The following is a 26,293-nucleotide window of genomic DNA, read 5'->3' on the forward strand; positions in this document are numbered from 1 at the left end:
AGAGGCAGAGTGGCAAACTGAACATTAAATAATCACTCTTTATTATATTTATCAAGCTGTGCAGGCTTTTCTCTCACAACACACACAAAGAGTGGTCTCAGATCTCAAGTGATCTGTCATGATGGTAAGGTTCAACAGTTACGAAAATAATATATTTATTATAACATATTTTTAGCCAAACAACAATAAAGCAAAATCAAAACAGCATAATCAAACAAATCCGCCTTTTTAAAAGGGAAATCTCAGCAGTGTTATTGCTGGCAAGCTGAAGACTAATCATTGGCTGACGCAGTCCTCTGTACGGTCCAACTACAACCAGGTCATTGCAGTCGGATCATCGGCTGATGTAGTTTGCTATGCCGTCTTAATGCGGTCGGATCACCGACTGAAGTAGTGCTCTAAGCGTCTCTTCTTGCTGGGGCTCTCGGAGAAGTCGTCTGCTTTCAGAGCTGCGCTGCTGCCCTTGTCTGCGTCTGCGTCGTCCCAGTCGCTCGCGGCCTCCAGCAGAGCCGCCTCGTCCGCCTCGTCCACCTCGTCTTCTGTAAACGAGCGCTGGAACATCTCTGTGATGGTGCTCTGCTTGGGGTCCTGTGGCACGTGCACACAAACAAACACACACACACACACACACAATCACCGTTATTATAATTATAATATGTATAATTTAGTAATATTGGAGAACTTTACTCTTAGCTATAAATAACAAAAAATAATTATGGTAAAGAAACAAAGCTTTATTATTCAACTGTATTAATATTTTCTTGTGTTACACGTCAAACACAGAATAATATTTTCTTGTGTTACACGTCATACAGAATTGAGAGATTTCTGATAAGCTTTTAAAATCAATTTGCTTAAAGGAGTAATCCGGCAACTTTTCACATAGATCTCCATTTCTCAAGGTCACAGAGTAAAGCAGCTGGGCAGCTACAGCGCTACACTCTGGGGGCATGAACATGGGGCAGCTACAGCGCTACACTCTGGGGGCATGAACATGGGGCAGCTACAGCGCTACACTCTGGGGGCATGAGCATGGGGCAGCTACAGCGCTACACTCTGGGGGCATGAGCATGGGGCAGCTACAGCGCTACACTCTGGGGGCATGAACATGGGGCAGCTACAGCGCTACACTCTGGGGGCATGAGCATGGGGCAGCTACAGCGCTACACTCTGGGGGCATGAACATGGGGCAGCTACAGCGCTACACTCTGGGGGCATGAACATGGCGGCTGACGGACATGCCCCCAGAGTGTAGCGCTGTAGCTGCCTGGCTGCAGCAACTTGAGCTAGGTAAAACCGATTGTTTTCGTTTTTGCCGTAAAAAATTCAAAAACAATTTTATACAATTCAAACATTTAGGATCCTAGTGTATTTTTTCTGATCATATGCAAGTAAGGAGTTTGACATTGAGTGAGTGTGTGTTAGTGAATGTACATGAGTGTGCAAACATGCATATATGTGCACATGCATACTTTTATGTGTATACAGTATATGTGTGTGTGTGTGTGTGTGTACACGTGTATGTATACTGTGCGTGTGTGTGTGTGCAACTATGTGTGTGTGCGCGTGTGTATCACCCATGTGTGTGACCGTGTGTGTGTGTGCGTGCAACCATGTGTGTGTGTGTGCGTGCAACCATATGTGTGTGTGTACGACCTTGCTGTGGAAGCTGGCACACTCAGCCCTGTCGGAGATATTGGCCTCGGACAGTCCCACCTGCTCCAGTATGTTCATTTTCTCCTGAATCATCGGCCTGAGGGCGGACACACACGGACACACACACATGAACACACACAAAGAGATGGAGTGGGTAACAAAAGGGTGCATTAGGGCAGTGTGCACTGAATGGGCCCTCGCTGGGCAGATACAGAGATGTTTTTAGAGTGCGCAGCATGGCGCGGTGCACTCCACTCAGTGCTTAGCCCCCGAGCGCTGTTATCTTAGGACATCAGTACGGCCAACCAACACACACAGCCAGCGCCTTCCACCAGTCAGTGCTGACCGGACCTGCAGGAGCAGCGTTGCTAGGGAGAGATGCTTTCATTCAAATGCTTTTGTTTTCTCTCAAACAATTACGGGTGGGTACAAAAATAAATATCGCAATTCAGGACATACGAAAGATTCAAAAATATTTGAATGTGACTAGTGAGTTTTTACTGGTCTGCATGTTGGCTGAAGTCAAGGAAACCCAACCATATGCAATGTCGAAAATGCAAAAAATACTGAAAGAATGTAGTTATTTAAATCTTAAAACATATATATAAAATGCATGGTTATCTAGTGTATGAAGATTTAACAGATCTAGATTATATCTAGCGCAGCATCTACATGGTCTCCGCTCTAGAATCTTTGAGAAATATAAAAATGTGTGTATCAAAATAAAAGTCATCATGTCACAGTGGTCAAACGCAGCACTCACAGGCGGACTGCATCTAGTGAGTGTCCTAAAGCCCTAACTGATTTAGACTCAGTGACTGAAGCTCAGTGTGCGGCCTCACCAGAGATGGTCATCCGCGGTGCCTTTGGCCACCAGGTAATGGATGTCCACATTACTGGTCTGCCCGATGCGGTGCACTCGGTCCTCCGCCTGAACCAGCACCTGGGGGAGGGGGGCACGGTCAGTCAGACAGACACACAAATGGATTTCAGATGACTGGTGGAACACAAACACACACTCACACGCAAACACAGCAACACACACGCAGGGAAACACCAGACAGACACGCACACACCTTTAGCTGATTGGTGCGTGACACACACAGCAACACGCACAAACACACACACAGATAAATCTCATTTTCACATGATTGGCACACACACACACACGCACACCTTCAGCTATTTGTGGATAGCTCTGTGTTTACTAAAGGCATTACAAGCAAACAGTTTTGCCAACCGATGGCTGAAGCCACAACAATGAACACAATTTGACCTCGGGGGTGTGGAAGAAATGAGATTACGTCACCCGTTACGGCTAAACGCAATCACATTCGGCCTGAACTTGTTTTATTTTCCCCCCTTTCAGCCAGGCATTATACGGAAAACCGCTTCAATGAAAGGACACACCACTCAACTCTCTGAGCCATAATGGTTTAAGGCCACAGACAGAGAAAAAAAAAGCACCACAACAAGGTGAAACCTTGAGACAGCCTTTGCTCTGAGGGGAGAAATAAAAAAACTCTTACCACATGGGTCAAACCACTACAGTGTCAAGTCTCTAAAGCAACATGCCCCTTCGCTATACTCCCACACACATGAAATAAAAGCTTCTAAACACTAAGCACTACATTAATGGGGTTCTTCAGTTCACACATGAAATAAAAGCATCTAAACACTAAGCACTACATTAATGGGGTTCTTCAGTTCAACAAGTGCTTGGAGAGCGTAAGGTTTGAGTGGTGCCTTTACTGAACTACAAGATACAACGGAACATTAGATAAGGAACATCAGAAAAATAACAAAGATTTTTAAAAAGGACACTCTCCACGTCCTAGAGCAGTGTTTTTGCAATCTTTTTTGAGCACATTTTTGACACTTCACTGGACAAAACAACGGATAAACGACTTGAAAGCGTATCATGCTTGATCACCCTCAAGCACACTGTCTTTTTTTTAAAATTAATTGATACAGTATATTTAGTATTTAGTTTTGTTACTTTTTCTTATCTTTTACTGTCTCTATTGTACAGTGGAGTTTTGTTATATGTTTATACTTATATTTACCATTTCTGCTGTAAGTGCATGTTGTGTGTGATGTCTGTATGCTACTGAGACCTTGAATTAAAGTATCTATCTATCTATCTATCTATCTATCTATCTATCTATCTATCTATCAGAAAGTGCTAGTGGGTGGTCCAATCAACCTCTGTGCTTTGCCTTTGACTGGACAATGAAACACTACAGATGGAAAACACCAGATAAATGACTTTCAGACAAAGGTGTCAATGATACTCCACGGTCAAGGGTGGTCCACTTGACCACTGCGGACACCACCAGTGTCATAATCTCAGAGGACTGCCAGCATTACACCTCATCAGGTTTCATCTCGTAACCAGCGGTCCTCAATGCTGCTGCTAGCTTTCACTCAGACACACTGGGGGAAGATGTGTGGGATTGCATTAAATGAAATCACAAGGGTTCCAGATAGAGAGAAAAAGTGAATGGATGAATTGTATGGACTCTTGGGGTACAGAGGACATATACTGTGAAGATTCCTGGAATACAGAGGACATACTGGGAAGACTCCTACATACATACATACATACATACATACATCCATACAGTATACACTTTGAAGAGTGTCACTGAGAGGATGAATAATGTGCACTGCTCCAAGCCGAGAGCATTACTCCTGTCAGGGGGCTCTACCAGTGCAGCCCAATCTTCATGTAAATGTAGTCTACTGCATTTCACATTTCCTTATTGTCCCACTCAATCTCACACACAAAAAAACCAAAACAAAAAACAGGATATGGGATAAAACGTATACATGCGCACACACACACACAAACATGAAAAAGAAAAAAAAAAAAAAACACACCCACACCCAGCAAGAGACCAGCAGAGTTCCGGAAGAGCTTGGCGAACACAAGCTGGTGTGCAGCGTAAGGCTCATGCACGCACACGCACACACAAATATACATACACACACACACGCACACAAGTTCCAGGAGAGCTCTGCAAAAACCACCATGTCTGCGGTGCGGAGCTTGATGTCCAGACACATACACACACACACACAGGTTTCAGAAGAACTCGGTGAACACCACCAGGTCGGCAGGGTGGAGCGTTGGGTCGAGGCCAATTATGAAAAGTGACAACACTGGATAAAATGTGTTTTCTCCAGAACCATTATATATTATCTATTCCAGTAATTCTGCACACTATCTTTTAATTATTCTGTGTTTTCTTTCATGTATTTTAACTATTTTACTTTATGTACATTACTTTTTAAACATTTTTAAACTACTGCCCTTTTATGCTTTTATGTACTCTTGTTTATGTAAAGCAAATTTAATTACCCCTGTGAAATGTGCTATATAAATAAAATTGCCTTGCCTTGCCTATGAAGGAAGCAGTCAAATTACCGGTATGTGACCTCATATGCATAACCCCTCCCTCCATGCCACAGCCGAACTGTGGCCACACTTATACCTTTTCTTATATATATAGATATATAGGCTTTATTCTTGCACTGTTGCACTGTTGAACTTACTCATTTGCACTATCACCATGACACTCACTCACGCATTGATGCTGTTGATGCATGCAGCTCACTGCGCCGGGATAAGTGTGTGCTTCACCTCACTGTGTGTACACTGTGTGCTGTGTGTGTTTCACTAATTCACGGATTGGGATAAATGCAGAGACCAAATTTCCCTCACGGGATCAAAAGAGTATATATACTTATCTACTATATTTAAAACACTAGGAAGGCTCGACAACATGAAACTTTGCTTGAAGGGTCTCTACACATGAACTCGAGCATTGAGAACATTGTTTGTGTACACAACGTTTACTAAAAAGAAAGGTTTTGGCAGGACGGCGGCAAGCGGAAAAACTGCTAAAGAGAGTTGTTCAAGCGAGTTTCTTTTTAGTAAACTCTGTCTCTGTGTACACAAATAATGTTCTTAATGTTCTCAAATAAACATAACAGCCTACACTTGAATTAGGACACTCAGGGACAGATGTACGTACATTTGCGAACGTTGCGTTATCAGCGTCATGGACACACCGCCGATTGCGAACGCTGTCAAACCCAAGTTTCCCTCGTATTTATCAATCGTTCAATCCTTAGTGTGAACTGCGCCTTTCTCCGCCCATAAACGCAATTTAATACGAACGTCCACAACTGAATGGCAGCACCTACATACAAGCGCAGTTGAATGAAGTTAAATGATGACAACATTAAAAAGAATCAACGTTTAGCGATCATGAAATAATACCATACATGATACAATGTCATCAAGCAGGGAGATAATGAAGATCAGTAGTTCTACTCAAACTACTTGTGCACGTAGGCTATGGAAGATTGGTCAAATCTAGCAAGTAGGAAAGTTTAAGTGAATGACGTGAAAGTGAAAGTAAGACATTCGAAAGGCCAACGAAAGTTAAGGTTGCTTTTGGTAGTACAAATACTTTCACCACAAAAACTGGTGCTCTAAATAGCGATTCTGTTGGCTTTGAAAGGTTCTCTTATTGACGCATTGAACTGCAATTTGGATTAACACCTGCTTTTACAAGGCGGAAGTATTTAGGCGCAGAATAGACGTGCGCTTTCAGGAGCAGTCTTTGTACATACTGCGGAATACATAATTAGGCGCTCTTTACTCTTCCCCTCCCATCTTTTTACGCTAAACTCCCACTTTCCCCTGGATCCTCCCATGAATGCATATGCATGACATGACAATCGCAATCTGCCACTTTCAGCTCCCGTGTCGGACAGTTTGCGCTTTTACATCATTGCGGCCTGTTTGTACATACCACGCAATGATTTTACACGCACATTGCGAAACAAATACGCCTGAAGTGGGCGCAAAAGCGTTAGTACATCTGGCCCTCAACACGTCCTGTCTCAGGAACTAGTTGAACCTGGACTTAAGATTGTACTGGAGCACAGCAGTTCAGTACTGGGGCATGTGCCCCACTAAAGGGGCTCTAGTGAAGCCTACGGATCCTACTGTAGGTATGACTAAATTCAATTTAATTCTAAAACCAATGAATTTACTGAATTCCATGATATCTCCAGGCCCAGAAAATAAAATGTTACAATTCCATGACTTTTCCAGGTTTTCCATGACCATAGGAGCCCTGACACACACACACACACACACACACACACTCACCCCCGGGTTCCAGAAGAGCTCGGCGAACACCACCAGGTCAGCAGCGTGGAGTGTGAGGCCCATGTTGGCGGCGGTGATGGACAGCACAGCCACGCAGCTCTTCTCTGAGAACTGGAACCGCTCACACAGCTGCTGCCGCTCTGCAGACGGCGTAGAACCGTCGATACGGATGTATTTCACACCCTGCAGGGCGCAGAACATGTAAAGAACGTGTGTATGAAATGCGTTATATAAATAAACTTGCCTTGCCGTATTTTGCTCTAATCATATTTTGAAAGAAGCAATTGCAACATCTTTCTGCATTATTGCAACACTATAATACTACACTGTTATACACCGAGTCCTTGGCCAAAGAAACGGCAAATAGAAGCCAGGAAGCCAGCCCGATTTTAACCCATCCCACAAGATCTGAGGTCAGGAAATTCGGACTGGACTTGATCCATTGACAAGCTTCTATGCCCGTATGAAAACCCACCGACCAATCAAATCGTCCAGTGGGCTTTATACAATGATTTTACATTTTAAACAAAATCAACTCAAAGTCTTTTTAATGTCTAAATCATTTTTTACAATCCATTCTTGGGATCACGTGTTACCCCCGTTTGGTATGTGGACTGTGTTACAATGAGCTTACTTGTGTGTTCTTATGTGATGATGTGTTTTCATTGGATGGGGTCAGGATGGAATATATGTTACATGTTATATGTCACCTACAGTATTGTATGTATGTCATGTGTCACATGTTATACGTGGTGCTGTGCCCATATTCTTAGCTTGTGGAACCTGGAGCAATGTGTGAAAACGATGATCCCTGGTACATTATACACTTGATCGAGATAGCCATTAACTGTCCTCTCACCTTCTCTCCCAGTTCTCTGGTGATGCTGTCCAGCACCAGCTTGTGATGGGCGAACACCAGGAACTTCTCCCGGCACTCCAACATGTCCATGATGTACTCCCTGAGCAGAGAAAACCACACAGAACCGAGCAGAAAAGGGATTAAGGAACACCGCTTTAGAACACAGAATCAAGCAGAAAAGGGGTTAAGGAACACTGCTTTTCAAGGCTGCACGATTTGTAGAAAATATCTAATTATTTTTCTGACACATATTGCATATTGACACAATTGGGATTTGATTTGACAATTGGGACCGAGTGGCGTTGCTTAGAGCCTATTCCAGCCTTTGGGATTAGCTACTTGCATTAGTTCGAATAGCGATTAAAAATCAATTAGCTGTGCAACCCAAAGCACGGAAAGCTGACTCATATGTAAGAGTATGGCTAGAGTGTGTCCCTCTTGTCTGAGTTTTATGATAAATCAACAGAGGCAGTGTGTTGTTTTCTTTGTTTGTTTGTGTTGTTTGTTTGTTGTCTTAAATAAACTCACATAATGGCCCGGATTTTGGCCTCCGCCGTGTGGTTAAAATAAACCAGAAGAGCTTCTTTCTCTTTCATCTTCTGCGGGTTCAATGCACATCAAAACAGAAGTTTATCATTATTATCATTTTATCTGTGCACACACAAACAACCCTCACACACTTTGGTTGTTTATGAAGAGGGTTAGCTGTGTGGCATAAATTATGCAAAAGGTAACAAAGACATTCACTCACACATAAACATAAAGCACAAGCTTGCGAGGAAACAGATGTTATACTCTTGCTTATACACTTTTTAAACACTTACACACTTGCTTTGTCTCTGAAAATGTAATTGACATTGATCGGTAATACTACTTACGGAAACACATTTAATGATGATCAATTTCACCAACAACTTTTGAAAATTATTTTGGGAATATATTATATTATATGTGACCCTGCAAATCAAAACCAGTCGCTTTGGTAAAATTTACAAAATGTTATTGTGTTCACACGAACGGCCATTAACTAAGCTTTCCAACGATATGTATATCGAGGGTATTGCAAAAAGTATCGCTAAGATCCAAAGTTGGCATGGTTCTCCTGTCACGATAAGCCAGAAGAGGAGAAAATCACCTTTTTAAGTAAATTTGTCACGTGCGATAGTGTGAGGACGCAGCTATTATTAGCCTTACGGTAGCGTGACTTTGAAGCGGATGACTGACTATGTCCAGTTTTATCAACCGTTAATACCTGGGACGGTCATAAGGTGTCACTATAAAATATAATTAATGTATTTCGGGGGAAGTAAGGGGAGAGAGAGAGTGTGTATAGGCCTACTTTTAAAATGCGCTACGTCAATGGAAAACGTCTCCTGGTCCGTAAAATGACGCCAAGATATTTCTAAAAGTTCGTGCTTTTGACTGTTCGTGCCCTGAAAGGCAAGTCTTTCACATTCATATTCGGTTACATTTGCCAAGAACGATAGAGCTGACACATTGAGTAACGAGTAATGAGTACATTTTAGCTCTACCGTAAAACCTTATAGTGGCGTGGACAAAGGGAATGACTGCTAATGTGTTGAATCTTCACCTAAATAAAGTCAGGGTTTAACAGTCAAAACGTATGTTTATCCGGGAAATTTGTTCACAATATGAAAGTGTAGACTGTATACTGTCAAATTATGCAAAAACGTGAAATTCGACAATTTAACACGTACGTTTGTTTGTCGTGGATTTTCTCAAAATAGCACTGTGCGCAAAGCGACTAGTTTCGCCTTGCAGGGTCACATATTGTAAGAAGCCCATAAAAGGGACCTTTTGTTCAAGTTTCAGGTGCAAAACTTAGTGCGCACCAGAAACAGAAAAAGTAGGAACATACAACTAAAACCACCCACTATGATTTATTTGTCATAAAGAACTGCTGCATAATGCCCCATCAACACTCCCACCCAGCTTCCATCTGCCCCGTTAACGCCACCCAGCTTCCATCTGCCCCCTGTAAACACCACCCAGCTTCCATCTGCCCCCTGTAAACGCCACCCAGCTTCCATCTGCCCCATGTAAACGCCACCCGCTTCCATCTGCCCCCTGTAAATGCCACCCCGCTTCCATCTGCCCCCTGTAAACACCACCCAGCTTCCATCTGCCCCCTGTCTACGCCACCCCGCTTCCATCTGCCCCCTGTAAACACCACCCAGCTTCCATCTGCCCCCTGTAAACACCACCCAGCTTCCATCTGCCCCCTGTAAACACCACCCAGCTTCCATCTGCCCCCTGTAAACACCACCCCGCTTCCATCTGCCCCCTGTAAACACCACCCAGCTTCCATCTGCCCCCTGTCTACGCCACCCCGCTTCCGCCTGCCGCCTTGTTAACACCACCCAGGGAAGCAGCTTGCTTCGTGCTCTATTTGATTTTTAAAATGGATTTTTACGCGTGGCGAATGGAACGCACGCTTCAGTTACGCGCCTGGTGTGTCTACCCTGTTAGACGTGTATTCGTCACCCTTGCTCATGCGTTTCTGTTACTGTTTGAGCCAGTAGTAACACCAGTAACACCAGTAGTAGTAACACCAGTAGCAGTAACACCAGTAGCAGTAACACCAGTAGCAATCCCAGTGGCTCACGTTATGGGCTCCTCTGGCGAGGTCCTTGGCGGCGGCGGACAGCGCGGCCTTGGTGCGGGTGTTGATGCCGTCGGTGGTGACCACGACCACCTTGCGCTGCTTGGCGGGCAGCTGGGAGAGGACGTCGCTCTTGAGGCGCCGCAGCATCAGGCTCTCCTCCAGCAGCACACGCAGCTCCGTCAGGTTGGACGAGCCGGAGTAGTCCCAGCCCCACGCATGCTGGGGGTAGAGTGAGAGATAGAGAGAGGCAGAGAGATAGATAGATAGATAGATAGATAGATAGAGAGACAGACAGAGAGACAGATAGATAGACAGATAGAGAACTAAATAGTTAACCAAAACTACTATTCTATTCTCCACAAAAGATCTGAACATAGCTGCAAAATCTATTTCATGGCATTCATTTTTTACATTTTAGATTTTAAGACTTGGCATGTCTCACCACACCCACAACTCACTACAGTCGAGTCAGTCAAATAATTACTAATAAATAATACTACTCGGATATGATTGGTGGAGCCTCTACCAGGAGCGTGTGTACTTCTCTGATTGGTGAAGCCTCTACCAGAAGCGTGTGTACTTCTCTGATTGGTGGAGCCAGGCCTTACCTGTTTGGCTCCACAGTAGCGCACGCCGAAGTCATGAAAGCGCGGGAAAAGCGAGGGCCGCACTGCCAGGATCTGGGTATAGAGTTCCGAGGGGCGGGACATGGCTGGGGTCCCCGACAGCAGAATCACTCGCTTGGCCGCCTGTCAAAGCAGCACAGCCAATCAGGAAAGAAGGAGTAAATAATTGCAATAGAACTGCATATAATTACTATGTTATGTAATATGCATCACATTGATATATTCATGCCCAGAATGATAACATGATTAAATCTTATTTAAAACAATGGTAGGGTACATGCAATTTCAGATTCTGGTTTTTGAGGCTTTGATGATACAACAGTATGGCTTTCTTTTGCCACCACTGGTATTTCATCTCCATTCACTAGAGGTTGATGAGATCTTGATGAAGTGGCATCACAGCAAGAATACTTTCGCCAAACTTCTGATGAATAGCAAATCGTACTCTAATTTGTTTTTCTGCAATAATTAGGGTATTTAAATAACCATTTGAATTATCAATCTTCCGCCAGGCTCCGTAGCAGACAGCGTGCTGGATCAGTTAAGCCCTGTAACTTATTTATGGCCAAACGCCTCAGGAGCTGTTAGGGGCTTATATAAATCAAACCTCATCAGAATAATTCACCTCATGAGGGCTTGGAGGCGTCATGGATCACTAAAGGTCAGAAGAACAACACTGGCAGGAACAACATGAAGCCACTGGGTATTGACCGAGACCTATTTTATCTCCTGCCTCTAAGATAAACGGCTTACTACACCACCCTGGAAGACATGATGGAGAGATAGAGCAATGGAGAGAGAGAGATAGGGAAAGAGAGCTAGAGAGAAAGAAAAAGACAGAGTGTGGTAGAGAGAGAGAAAGCTAGAGAGAGAGAAAGAGAGTGCTAGAGTAATAGAGAAAGAGGGAGAGTGTGGTGGAGAGAGAGAGAGAAAGTGTGGTGGAGAGAGAGAGGGGGAGAGAGAACACTAGAGAGAGAGAGAGAGAGAGAGAGAGAGAGAGAGAGTGGTAGTGAGAGAGTGTGGTGGAGAGAGAGAGAGAGTGTGGTGGAGAGAGAAAGTGTGGTGGAGAGAGAGAGAGGGAGAGAGAACACTAGAGAGAGAGAGAGAGAGAGAGTGGTAGTGAGAGAGTGTGGTGGAGAGAGAGAGAGGGAGAGAGAACGCTAGAGAGAGAGAGAGTGGTAGTGAGAGAGTGTGGTGGAGAGAGAGAAAGAGGGAGAGAGAACGCTAGAGAGTGTGGTAGAGAGAAAAGGCTAGAGAGAAAGAGAGAGCTAGTGTAATAGAGAAAGAGGCAGAGAGAATGCTAGAGAGAGAGAGAGAGAGATAGTGTGTGCAAGGGAGGGGGAGGAGAGATAGATAGACAGATGGAGGAGGAGAGGATGAAGATGGACAGATCAGGCGTGACAGCCCCGGAGGTGTGCAAGGACCTTGCCCCAGGGGTTTCTGGGAGCAGCGCGGCTTGTTTTGAAGGAAGTTGAGGGCTCAGCCCTTTGGGAAAGTTCATCTGACTGTGAGCCAGGCTGCCACTGAGAGCAGGACACATCCGGCCACTCCCGCCCACGCTAGCCTAGAGCGCACGAAGCAATCAGACCACTGGGAACGATGTATGGCTTTCAGTTAGATTACAGTTTCACATCACTTCAGCCATCGCATTATGACAGAGGAGCTGCACTGGGCACAAAACTGAAGCATTCCTTCCACAGAGTATACGCTGCAACAATTAGCTTCCACTATAATCAATGACTCAATAACTCCACTATAATCAATGACTCAATAACTCCACTAAACTATAATCAATGACTTAATAACTCCACTACACTATAATCAATGACTTAATAACGCCACTATAATCAATGACTCAATAACTCCACTATAATCAGTGACTCAATAACTCCACTATAATCAATGACTTAATAGATCCACTACACTATAATCAATGACTCAATAATTCAACTCCACTATAATCAATGACTCAATAAGTCCACTACGGGTCATTCCACGTCAGTTCAACCAGGGCCCACGAAAAAATTCTGAAAAAATTACCAGGTGTACCTATGTTACCCAGGAGACACACTGTAAAATTACTCTTATGTAAGATCAATACTTTCCAAGATACAGACAGTTTTACAGGGGGAGGGGGGTGTCGATTTTGTCCAGCCTCTTTTTTCAAGTTCACAAGCCCACAGCGCAAGAACTAAACCATGTAGGAGGCTCATATTTTGCATGCTGGTACATAAATAGGAATAGTATGTAGCAAATATGTCTTCTGAAGGCTTAAACAGAGCCCAGCCAAAAACTCCAATAAAATTTGTATCAACTTTGAGGGACAGCTATGACCATGCAGGATTATCCAGACCAAATGTGACGATTTTGCTACATACTATTCCTATTTATGTACCAGCATGCAAAATTTGAGCCTCCTACATGGTTTAGTTCTTGAGCTGTGGGCTTGTGAACTTTGACAAAAAAAAGAGGCTGGACAAAATCGACACCCCCCCCTCCCCCTGTAAAACTGTCTGTATCTTGGAAAGTATTGATCTTACATAAGAGTAATTTTACAGTGTGTCTCCTGGGTAACATAGGTACACCTAGTCATTTTTTCAGAATTTTTTGAGACCTAAGTGCGTGGGCCCTGGTTGAATTGACGTGGAATGACCCCTACACTATAATCAATGACTTAATAACTCCACTATAATCAATGACTCAATAACTCCACTATAATCAGTGACTCAATAACTCCACTACACTATAATCCATGATTCAATAACTCCACTACACTATAATCAATGACTTAATAACTACACTATAATCAATGACTCAATAACTCCACTACACTATAATCAATGACTTAATAACGCCACTATAATCAATGACTCAATAACGCCACTATAATCAGTGACTCAATAACTCCACTACACTATAATCAATGACTTAATAATGCCACTATAATCAATGACTCAATAACTCCACTATAATCAGTGACTCAATAACTCCACTTTATTACACGACTCTTCAGAGTGCTGCAGAAAGTTCCATTCACATGAATGGGCTTTCCCAACGTTCGGGCCTATGTTAAATCTATATAAATCCCCGGCAAAGTATATAATCACCGCTGTCAATGGCAACGGGTTTATTAACGTCTTTCATATCCCTCCGCAAGAATTCCGTTCGCTTATTGCAATGGAATTTCATTGAAAGGGAAAGTAAGCTAGTAAGACGTTGCCACGCAACATCTGAAACTGTCAAGTTCTATCTGTGTGGCGAACTATTTATTTTGTCAGCGGAAGACATGAAACGGTAGCAAAATCATTTTTAAAGATTCATTGTTTTAGGTTTCTTTTCTCGTTTTGGCAAGTAGCTGTGTAATAAGCGGGATAATGTATTGTCCGCCGGTAATTATCAGAAAATAAGTCCCGACAGGGAGAACAGAACCCCGACGCGCAGCGGAGGGGTTTTGCTTCGACCTGAAGGCGGACAATACATTATCCGGCGGACAATACATTATCCCTTACATAATCAATGACTTAATAACTCCACTACACTATAATCAATGACTCAATAACTCCACTACACTATAATCAATGACTTAATAACTACACTATAATCAGTGACTCAATAACTCCACTACACTATAATCAGTGACTCAATAACTCCACTACACTATAATCAGTGACTCAATAACTCCACTATTATTAATGACTGGCTATACCAGACGGGTAGAGTATGGCGCACAGTCAACAAAATTAGTCTAGTCTACTAAAACTATTTTCTGCTTCTGTTGCGTTCCAGGTGTAGTGTTTACAAGTCTGTTGTTCAGGTGCTAGGAGTATAAGCGAGACCCTGCAGTACCTTTAATAGAGGCAGGGCTGCTCGACAACGAGCAGTCTTCATGTTCTTCAGGAAGTGGGACTCATCCTAAAGGAAGGACAAACATACTGCACACTTAGATACACAACACACACACTTACATACACAACACACACACTTAGATACACAACACACACACACTTAGATATACAACACACACACTTCGATACACAACACACACACTTAGATACACAACACACACACTTAGATATACAACACACACACACTTAGATATACAACACACACACTTCGATACACAACACACACACTTCGATACACACTCTGTACTCAAAATATCCTGTTATTATATGGGTAAACAAATCCAAGAGGACTTCCAAAATTCACATCTGAATTAGTCCCCCAATGGAAATAACTGTATGGAAATATTGGTCACTCGCAACTACATGCCATATTGTAACACCCATTAAATGGCACAATGTTCCCTCTCTGTGAGGTTAAGGAATAGAGGTGACTTGAGCTCTGTTCTACATCCTAGTTCCATTCTCCTGACTGAGCAGTTCTAGAAGCAGAACTTAGAACACGGAACTCTTTTTAAAGGCAGAGAGCGCCCTGTAACCACACACCAGAGCAGGGCAGTGTTGGGAGGAGCAGAGTAGCTGACGTTGGGTGTGTTTGCTATCAGCCAGCAGAGTGAGGCTCTGTGCTGACAGGCTAGTCACCAAGTAGAGGAAACACACTCGCTATCACACCCTCTCACTCACACACAGAGACAGATGACAGGTCGTGGTGTGACTCACCATGCATAAGACACAAACACACATGCACACACCCTCACACACATACACACACACACACACACACACACACACTAATACACACATCACACACTGATGACAGGTTGGGTCAGTGACCTGTCTCTCAACATGATGAGCACTTTGAAAAGGGCATGAACACACACACGTTCCACACACGCTGTCATGTTTGGGACCATGCACAGACATGAATATGCATTCGCTTGGCAGGTGAGTGTGTGTGTGTGTGTGTTCAGGTGCGTGCGTAGGTCTATATGTGTGTTAGCCTGCAGGCCAGTGAGTATGTGACCAAGTATGCAGAGTGTGTGTGTGTGTGTGGTGTATGTGTATGTGTGTGTGTGTGTGTGTGTGTGTGTGTGTGTGTGTGTGTGTGTGTGTGTGTGTGTGTACTGTATGCAGGAAGAGTCTCTGTGTGTATTTGTGTAGGCGAGTAAGCATGCGTGTAGCTGCTTTCAGACACAGAATCTGCATGTTCTGCGGATATCAAGCAGTTGGGCCATATATCTGAACAAGATACCCAGACATTTGGAACTCCGAACATAAGCGGCTCCCTCCTAATATTTCGGACGGACATTATTTAATTGAGCTCATGTCTGAAAGAAGTGAAGAACATGCAGAGATTCTGTTCATGTGTGTGTGTTCAACCACGCGGAGATTCTGTTCATGTGTGTGTTCAACCACGCGGAGATTCTGTTCATGTGCGTCGGTGTCGTTTACACATAATGTCTGCATGTAAGCATCATATTTGAATCACCCGAAGGGTCGGACATCCGTTTGACAAAGATCTGCATATAGTATGGAAGACGTGTGTGTGCGTGTGTGCATGTGCGCATGTGTGTGTGAATATGTGTGAGCATGTTTGTGTGCATGTGTGTGTGTGCGTGTGCGTGTGTTTTCGGTGTCCTGCCTCTGACCATGATGAGCACGTTGAAGGGCTCTGCGGGCTTCTGCTTGTCCACTTTGCTCAGGAGGTCGTAGCTGACGATGTTGACCAGGCCCCCGCGCAGGCTGTCCCTCCCCGTCACACACACGTTCACACGGTCAGCCCCCATCGACGGCAGCCAGCGCCGGAAGGCCTGCAGGGAAGGAGAGAGGGAGAGAGAGGTGGAGGGAGAGAGGGAGGGAGGGAGAGAGAAGAAGGGAGAGGAAGAGAGGGATGGAGAGAGGGAGAGGAAAAGAGAGGGAAGAAGAGAAAGTGAGAGTGAAGGAGACGGAGAGGGTGGGACGAGAGTTGGAGGGAGAGAGAATGAAGGAGAGAGAGAGGGATGGGAAGGGACAGAGAGGAAGAGATAGAGAGAGGGAGAGAGGGATGAGAATAAAAAAGAAAAGGCAGATACAGAAAAGGATAGGGAGCGAGGGAGAATGACAAAAAGGTAATAGGAGAGATAGATAGAGAAGAATCCAAGGGAAGAGTGCAGAAAGTATAGAATTGTAAGAGAGAGCAATGCAGACAGGTGGGGGAGAGAGAGAGAGAAAGAGAGAAAAGAAAGATAAAACAAAAGAAAGAAAGGGTAGATGGACAGAGATAAGAAGAGAGAAAGGGAGAGTGATAGAGGACCCAGAGAGAATTATGGGTAAAAGGTATCAGGAGAATGGGTATAAAAACAGACAGAGAGTGACAGACAGACAAGCAGACAGACAGACAGACAGAGAAACAGAGAGACAGACAGACAGACAGAGAAACAGAGACAGAGGTGTTTAACATCAGAGTGTACGTGACAGAGCTCACATATGGGCGTAATACTGTCTCCTAAACACTGCGGCAGCTTCAAGCACACAGACACTCCTGCCTGGCAGCTTTACTCAAGAGCATCACGCCTGAAACAATCAACCTGAGTGTGTTTAGACTCCACGGATAAACAGTTTGAATTAACAGCCTGAATTAGCTGAACTTAACCCTCAAGATCTTATCTAGGCAGTGAAAACAACACTAGCTAAAAGACTCAGTCTCCACAGCAAACAGTGACCATAAATAACTCCAGAGCGTGAGTCAGACGGGGGGGGGGGGCGGCACTGTTCTCTGCCTCTCCTTCATCAGACTGGAGAACTCAAGTAAAGTAACACCGTCTGATGAAGGAGAGGCAGAGAACAGTGGACCGCTCCATAGAACCGCACTAGTTGACTATGATCATACACCATCAATGGATTGAAATGAATTCAAAGTCCCTTAAAAAGCCTCTTTTTAGTCCCTAAAAAGTGTCCTCAAATGGAGAGCTGCTTGCAGCATACTGCTGCTTTGCGGGGGGAACTCAGCAGGGAGCTGGGCGCACAGTCACACGTTGGATGCTGTGGCCTCCCAGAGCAGAGCAGAGCACCACACTAAGCAGCAGAGCAGGGACCAGGGCTCAGGTCACCCAGAGCAGAGCACCACACTAAGCAGCAGAGCAGGGACCAGGGCTCAGGTCACCCAGAGCAGAGCACCACACTAAGCAGCAGAGCAGGGACCAGGGCTCAGGTCACCCAGAGCAGAGCACCACACTAAGCAGCAGAGCAGGGACCAGGGCTCAGGTCACCCAGAGCAGAGCACCACACTAAGCAGCAGAGCAGGGACCAGGGCTCAGGTCACCCAGAGCAGAGCACCACACTAAGCAGCAGAGCCGGGGCCAGGGCTCAGGTCACTGTGATCTCCGCACGCCTTCACAGTAAAACTGACAGAACCCACAGAGAAGGAGGGCAATGTTCTGAGTAACAAGGCCATAGATATGTGTCTGTGTGTTTCTCCAAATGTATGTGAGTAGGTGTGTGTGTGTGTGTGTGTAAATATGAGTGTATGTGTGTGTAAATATGAGTGTGTGTGTGTGTGTTTCTCCAAATGTATGTGAGTATGTGTGTGTAAATATGACAGTGTGTGTGTGTGTGTGTGTGTGTGTGTGTGTGTGTAAATATGAGTGTGTGTGTGTGTGTGTTTGTGTGTGTGTATATGTGTCATGCCTTTCTGGGACAGAGCCTCACTAACTTATCTGCTCAAACTTCTGCTGTTTGCCCCACTCTGATAGCTCACCCATATCACTGACCCCTTTATGTGCATAGCCCTGTCAGCAAGGACCTGAGTGTGTGTGTGTGTGTGTGTGTGTCTGAACACATGTATACTGTGTGCATGTACCTCTGAGTGAGAGTGTGTGTGTGTGTTCCTGACTGTGTGAGTGTGTGTGTGTGTGTGTGTGTGTGTGTGTGTGTGTGTACAGTATGTGTGACCGTAGGGGCTTGGCAGAGGGAGCTCGTTAGGCCCAGCCAGAATACAAACCACAGAATAATAACACTAGATACAGAAGAAGACGACACTGATCCCAGAGAGACCAAACTGGGCCACAGAGCCCATGCGAGAGACGCAGACGAACACTGGAAACATCAAGCGCATGTCAAACAAAGCCTTTTCATCACTAGCCATTACACGGCTGCACGCAGACTGGGGGTACACTCGGCACGGTAGTGGAGCCTTTTATTTACCAAAAAAAATAGAGAAAGCACGCAGCGTTCCGCACATACATAATGATTCACTGGGGTCTCCTGAGAGCCAATCCAGTGCAGCCAATCGGCTCCCATGTCATTACAATGAGCGGTGCTAGACAGCAGAGAGGGGAGTTAAACGGAGAGGGGCTGGGGCTCTGGGAAATGGGACTCAGTGTTTGTAGGGGCTGGGGGTCTGGGAAATGGGACTCAGTGTTTGTAGGGGCTGAGTTAAACATTTTTAAAGAGTGTCTGTCTCTGAGGTTGGCACGGCGGCTGTACATCTATTTCCATACAGCAATGGCTCAACTAGAGTGTTGATGACAGTGCTAGAGTTGATGACCAAAGCTAAACAGAGTGAATGTTGTGCACTGCAAATGACTGATTTCCTGGTTGTGCGCGAAGGGTTGAGAGCTGCACCATGTGACAAACGATGTTGCTGGAGAGGTTAACACCAAGGGCATCGTTAAGAACCTCTTTAAACCTTTTCTCCAAGGCCTAGGGTCTTTAACTGTTGTATACATGTGTTATGCTACCTTGGATATATAGTTATAAGATGTTATGACATTATAATTGTTGTTGGCAAAACTTTGAGATGAACATTTGGATGATGAGTCCCCCACTTTATAATAATCTATAACAGTTTCATTAATGATGATGATGATGGAAGTGGGGGTTGCATTGGCCAGTTCTGATTATTGGCAGGGGTAACAACAGCCCCCCATATTTTATGGTGATGATGATGATGATGATCATTATTACCTCGGCCCAGGTGAAGCGCACGGAGGACGGCGACACGACCAGCAGTGGCCACTCGCTCCTGTAGTAGGCGGCGATGCAGATGGCCTGCACCGTCTTCCCCAGGCCCATGTCATCCGCCAGCAGCAGCCGGCCCTCCCTGGACACCGCATAGCTGCAGCGCCACGCCATATGCCACCGCACCGTCACACGGATACATGGGGACACAGAGATGGGGGGGGGGGGGGGAGAGATAGAGAGGGAGAGATAGAGAAGGAGAGATAGATAGAGGGGGAGAGATAGAGAGAGAGAGCAGGACACTTAGTTTCAGAGTCGGTCTGTGTCTCTTACAAGTCATCGATCGAGAATTTACAAGGTCTATCTGACATGCCCATAAATTAGATTTTTTATAATAATACAGTTTGTTGTCAAATATTACTTGTTTATTAAAAAAAAAGTTTTTCATGGGTTCTTATTTGATTCTGGATTTTCAATTGTGTTTCTCATAAGGGTTCTTGGACCTTGCTCACTCTCAGTTGACCAAGTGTCAATGTCTATAAAATATCAATTAGCTAATCTTAAAAAATATGGCATGACTTCTGGATATGTCTTTCATATACAACTGGGTGAAGGCAATATGATAGAGATATCTGTTTTGGAAAATAAATTAATATGCCCAAAAAAGAAACTAATTTAAAGCCTTTCCTACATAGAGAATGATGTTGCAGGGCCAGCAGTAGGCTAATGAACCATCTTGCCACCACAGCAAAACAACTACATCCATTATTAATGTAATTCAATCAGATGTCATTACCCAGCCATTGTGCAACTATGTAGCCCACTAGTCCCATCACTAGCAGTTCACTGGGCTGCAACCTCACTGGCTTTGCACCAGTTCCCTTATGTGTACAAAGCAGCGCAGCTGCAGGGAAACTGCTTTCACAGGAACTATTTAGCAGCCCATGAACCATTCAGCAAATTAAGCAAATCTGACTTCCTCAGGTGGGTCCAACTCTCTCCAACTCTACACAGCGTCATGACGTTGCCACCAGACAGTGAAAAACAGACAACAGAACCCACTTAACACCCATTAGGCATCTGACACCTTTGCCATCCAATCAAAACTCCAATCAGAACCTACTGACATCTAGGCTAGCCAATCAAAGCGCAGGTTAGAAGAACCTACTTGACGCCCACTCTCTGGAAGGGCATGAGGCTCTTGGTGATGGTGGCGTCCACCTCTGACAGGTCGGCCTCCGCGGCCTCTCTGGCCCCTGGTCCCCGGGACGCGCTCTTCTCAAACTGGGAGGAGAGGATCTGCACCACCGCCCTGGGCAAGGGCTCCACCTCCACTGACGAAATGCCATTCAGCACCTCCACTGGAAAGAACACAAACAAACAAACAAATAACATAGTGCAAATACACGATAGAGTGAGGATAATCATAGAAATAAACAAATAGGTAAATAATTGGGTAAATAGGGTAGGTGAGTGAGTGAGTGAGTGAGTGAATTGATGAATGAACAAACAATAGGCGGTAAATAAAGTACAGAGGGTAAATAAGTAAACAAATAATGATGAATATTACTGAAGTGGAATGATTACGTACACTTCTAACAGCAATCAGCTCCATGCTGAGATCATTATTTGCCTCACAGATTTAAACATCATCTGACTGACTGACTCTTAATAAATGAAAAACGCTAATTACAGTCAAGAGTGAGTTGAGTATAAGAGGTGCATTCCTGGCAGAAAAGAAGGCCTCCATATTGGCTCCATCATTTGCCTTCTATCTGGAGCCACTTCAAAGTCTCCAGAAGAGAGCGTGTGGTTAGGACGCCTCCGTTTTGCCCATGCTGTTTACTGTCCCGATGAAGCAAGCGCGCTCTCTTCCCTCCACTCTACTCTAAGTGAGTGTGGCAGGCAGGCGGTTGGGAATAGAGTCTGCTAAACGAGACGCCACAGGCCGCAGGCAGCGGTGCGGGAGACATATGGAAGAGGAGGATTACGCTCTTGAAAGGGAAAAGAATGCCAGACGAGAGAGGCATCGTGTTCATGAGACCGACTCCGATGTGAGGCTCAGATAAGCATGTGCCTTCCCAGCACTCATAAGCTCATACTCACTCAGTTTCCCATAATCCTCCAGCAGGAAACTCCATTTCCTGGTCTTCATGTCTGAAACAATGCATTAGATGTCAGTAGGAGCACTGATCATACAGACAAAACAAGCATTTTGTGGACTTGGATACAAATGGACACATACATTGAAGTGAATATGAAAGTTTTTAATTATCCAATACTGTAAGGCTGAGAAGAAATATACTCTGCAAATAGACAGAATGTTAAATGTTCAAACGATAATGCCATTATCATAGTTTTATCATTACAGTAGGTAGATCATTTATAACACCAGTACAAAAACCATTGCACTTCCACACCAATAACATTTCTTAATGTAATATTTTATATAAAATAACATACTTTAATATTTATAGTATGCTTATATACTACTGGTCAGACAGTCATTAATGCTATAAATAAAATGTATTATTATTATTATTATGTTATCATCCGGAGAAAAGAAATACTCTTTTCTGATTGGCTGGTGGGGTGGCTATTAATTCTGAATAATGAGACACCTATGAAGTAGATCTGGTAAAAAAAAAGTTTAATCACTGTTCCATTATTAATGTTTATTAATGCTTATTAATGGTAACTATAACAACCATAATAGGGCGACGGTTGAGCTTGGAAGCAGGCTTTGCAACAATGGAATCAACTGTAAACAAGTTAACTGTCCATGCTATCACTGTTAGGGCCAAAGAAAGATCTACAACAAACTGAACAAGTGGGCTTCTTTTTAAACAGAACCGCTTGTTTCCTTTGCGTGCTATAAAGGCATGACATGACAACCCGGGTGATAAGTGGGATAACGGCCTTCGAGGTGTTATACAGAATTAATGGACTCGGACGGAGGAAACTGCGCATCAGGGAGTTCTTTGCCTCCCCCCTCATCCATTGTTTCCGTATAGGCCTAACAGGACACCTGGGCCGCCATTATCCCTTACATAACGGTGTTTTCATTCATCCCACTTTGTTTCCTTACCACCCTACGCCCCAGTTTTAACTGCCCCATGCCTTCCCCTTGACCATTCTCACCGTAGTTTCTGGAGGGCATCTGTTTGAAGGCCCCGATGACGTCGGCATGGTAGGGCATGTCCACCTCGAAGCGGGAGCGGCTTGTGAGGACGCACTGCCCGCGGACGCCAGCGCCAGGCTTCTGCCAGCCCTGACAGAGCTTCATCAGCGCCGAGAGCGCTGCCCCGTCCCGCGCCCGGCTGCTCGCCACGGCAACGTCCAGCCCCTCCATCCCCTCCAGCGGTTTCAGGGCCACCGCGGGGATGCCGGCAGCTTCCGCCACTGTGGCGAGAGGAGGGAGAGGACTGTTGTTAGAGCCTCTGAGACTGCTGGACATGGTTACTCATTTCAACAGAGATTCCAACTCTTTAACTTTGGGAGTTTTTGTAGCTCTGAAAGTTCACATGAAAGGGTTGTATCTATCACAACAGCTGTTGGCCTACAACCGTAGAAAAAAAATATCACATCTGAAGGAATTATGTTGACCAACAGTCACCAAAGAAGATATTTCTATATTTTGATTTGAAAAACCTTTCTCTGCTGCAAATGACCAATCAGGAGTGCTGTGCCTCCCACGCAGGGGTGGCACAACTTAAACAGACATTTGGAATATTGAACTGAATCAATTAATTGAAATTCCTAAAATCATATTGCATATCCCAATCACAATATCTGTCAGAAAAATCACTATTAGATCTTTTCCCCATATCATGCAGCCCTATTTTATATACGTATTTTATATAAGAGCCCATGACTGACCATCTGCACTGATACCTGGGCAGACCATTATCTGTCCAGGTCCAAAGCATTGATCTGTCATGGAGGCTAATCTGAGTGAACTAGAAGATACTGAACAAACAGTGAATACATGGCCTTACTCAGTTGGCCGTAGTCCTCCAGACCAAAGTTCCACATCTTTGTTGCGGGATCTAAAGAAGGAAATTTGAAGCAGATTAGCAATGCATTGGTTTGCCATAAATGATACAGCTTGGTTGGTACAAGGATAATTTAATACATTTCTTTGCTTTTGAAGTTCATATATGGTCCAGGGCAAATGCTGCAAATGATTGACACTAGTATTGTGATTGTGAATAGAAATTGTGATGATATTTGTCAATGTATTACCTGAAAACGCATACACTGTTTTAGTGGCATTGTCTATACAATAATTATACAATTCATCACTATGAGGGGAAAAAATCCATCTGATTACTGTGACGTTAGGGTTGCCATGGAATCCCCATTGTGACTGCTGTGCAGCCAAGACAAAAAAACAGCTAACAGGGTAATCAGACCAGATGGATGACCACAAGGGTATGACCACATACTGTGCTGTACTGTGCTGTACTAACCGTAGTTTCTAGAGGGGATGTTCTTGAATGCAGCAATGAGCTCTGCATGGTAGCCGACCTCCACTCTGAAGCGCTCTGCACCGTGAGACACACATCTCCCTCTCACTGAAATAGCTGGCTTCTTCACAGCTGGTCCTCCAGCAGGCTCTGGGAGTCTGGGTGGCTGTTTCTCTACAGATACATGAGACACAGAGGCTGCAGCAGCAGCAGCAGTAGGGGCTTGCGGCACCTGGCGAGGCCCAGAACTGTAAAAGTTTGCGGCCTTCGAGCCTGCTCCAGACACTCCTGAGGAGCCGTCACCCAACTTGGCAGGCTGTGGAGGTCTGAAGCTGGAAGAGTTTGTAGACTGTGTTGGTGGTTTGAAGTTTGAAGTGTTCGTATTCTGTGGTGGTGGTTTGAAATTTGAAGTGTTTGTAGACTGAGGCGGTTTAAAGCCCAAATTGTTTGTTGATTGTGGGGGTGTAAAAATGGAAGCACTGTTTGACTGTGGAGATTTAAAGACAGTGTTTGTGGGATGAGACTCTGTCCTGTGGTGAGTTTCTGGTCCTTTATGAAGGGGAAGGGGGTCTATCAATTTAGTCTGAGGGAAAAAAAAAAAATTTGACAAATATAAGAGAAGTGGCCTATTCAAGTAGAGGTATTTTGCAGAGCACTGCATTTCAAAGATTTCACAGATTTTGAAGATCATTGTTATTTATAGCACTGAGAATAAAAAAAGTACTGATAATAAAAAAAAATCCTTCAGATATTTACACTGGTAACAATAAGAATCTAAACAAACTGCCAACATATATTTAAGTTTGTTTCAGCAGTTTCTGTAGTTCGCGACAGTGAATGACATTGGTCCATTCCTTACCTGTTTGCTCGCAGTAGTCGCACTGGGTTGACATTTCTCTACTGGCCTGCTATACACTGTGGCTGACGGCCCTGCTGTAGATAATGATACACTGTTGCCTGAGGGAGGACGAGGGGCGTGTGGTCTACTGCAAGCGTTCACGTTGCTTGGTCCAGTATCCTGCTGACGAGTACCCTGAGCTAGTCTCTCTGCTCTCCTTGCCAGTGCTCGCTGTCTGTTTTCTTCTATTTTTCGCTGTTGCTCAGCCGTTAACGTAGACATAGTTACAAGATAACCATATGCCTCCAAGTTTCCTAGATAGTCGTGGAACTATAGTTAGTTGAAAAACTATCGTTTTGACAGGTGTATCACGTGGCGATGGTGTGTCCATCAACTGGCATACAGTATAAGCATTAACGCTAATGTTTGCAAACTTTACTGTGGTTCAAGGCAACAAAAACGGACGGATAGAAAGTTTGCAATGAATGTAATCTTGATACAAGTTAAATCAGTAAGTAAACAAATAGTTTCTGCAACGTTCTGTAGCGTTAACGTTACCTGTTTGTTTTAGCTGACTAGCACTAACGTTAGCTATGCAAGCTAGTTTGGTCAACCAGCACATAACAATCTACAATTTAAAAAACTTCACGTTGGTTACAGACACGTTGTCTTACATATTTGCTGAAAATAAACTGAACCCGTTTCGACCAGAAACTTTTCAATATTCAACAATATTCAATTCTCCAGTAGAACAACCCCAAACAAACACTCAACTCGAGCTAACTTTCAGTTGAACTATCGCGGGTTCAGCTGGGCGGATATGACGCCAAACCACAACAAACCACAGAAAAGGAGGGACATGTGAGTCTTCCAATGCAAGTGCAGAGCGATTTCAGGGTTCGAGAGTTTTGAACTAGAATGGCAACAGATTTTCTCTTTATGTTAAACGTTTCCAATTTTACAGTCTTCTTTGAAAAGTTAGTAAAAAGTGAACACTATAGCTTCACTAGCTTTTTTTTAAAACCTAAGCCTACTTGAAATTCTCAAGACATTGCGTCAGTGGCAATGTAGTTGTGATTTGAGATTATGGGACGACAGCCTGCTTTACCTGTCCGGTCACAAGTGACATGTCGAATCATAAATAATAAATGACCTCAAAGTAAAGTGAGCAAAATGTAAGCATGCATTCAC

General features: G+C 44.3%; 1 protein-coding gene across 2 annotated transcripts in view; it reads right to left on the reverse strand.

Moving 5' to 3' along the window:
* Positions 1-26,023, reverse strand: part of smarcal1 (SWI/SNF related, matrix associated, actin dependent regulator of chromatin, subfamily a-like 1) — a 37,914-nt gene extending 11,891 nt beyond the window's left edge. The window contains exons 1-17 of one of the 2 annotated variants that reach the window (XR_006024884.1): positions 25,124-26,023; positions 24,268-24,847; positions 23,794-23,844; positions 22,937-23,197; positions 21,902-21,952; positions 20,964-21,156; positions 19,802-19,952; positions 16,507-16,668; positions 14,802-14,867; positions 10,938-11,078; positions 10,330-10,548; positions 8,232-8,302; positions 7,704-7,803; positions 6,845-7,027; positions 2,499-2,599; positions 1,657-1,753; positions 314-588 (exon numbers count right to left, since the gene is read on the reverse strand). Coding sequence is in view for 1 of the 2 variants with exons in the window: in XM_042070056.1 (XP_041925990.1) it covers positions 379-588; positions 1,657-1,753; positions 2,499-2,599; positions 6,845-7,027; positions 7,704-7,803; positions 8,232-8,302; positions 10,330-10,548; positions 10,938-11,078; positions 14,802-14,867; positions 16,507-16,668; positions 19,802-19,952; positions 20,964-21,156; positions 21,902-21,952; positions 22,937-23,197; positions 23,794-23,844; positions 24,268-24,847; positions 25,124-25,384 (2,898 nt within the window). In the remaining variant the exon portion in view is untranslated. Of the gene's footprint in view, positions 1-13; positions 589-1,656; positions 1,754-2,498; positions 2,600-6,844; positions 7,028-7,703; positions 7,804-8,231; positions 8,303-10,329; positions 10,549-10,937; positions 11,079-14,801; positions 14,868-16,506; positions 16,669-19,801; positions 19,953-20,963; positions 21,157-21,901; positions 21,953-22,936; positions 23,198-23,793; positions 23,845-24,267; positions 24,848-25,123 lie in introns of those variants that run through there. The other variant, XM_042070056.1, reaches the window with a different exon arrangement.
* Positions 26,024-26,293: the final 270 nt, after the last annotated feature.

This window comes from Alosa sapidissima, chromosome 2 (genome assembly GCF_018492685.1).
Source record: "Alosa sapidissima isolate fAloSap1 chromosome 2, fAloSap1.pri, whole genome shotgun sequence".
Taxonomy (NCBI): Eukaryota; Metazoa; Chordata; class Actinopteri; order Clupeiformes; family Clupeidae; genus Alosa; species Alosa sapidissima.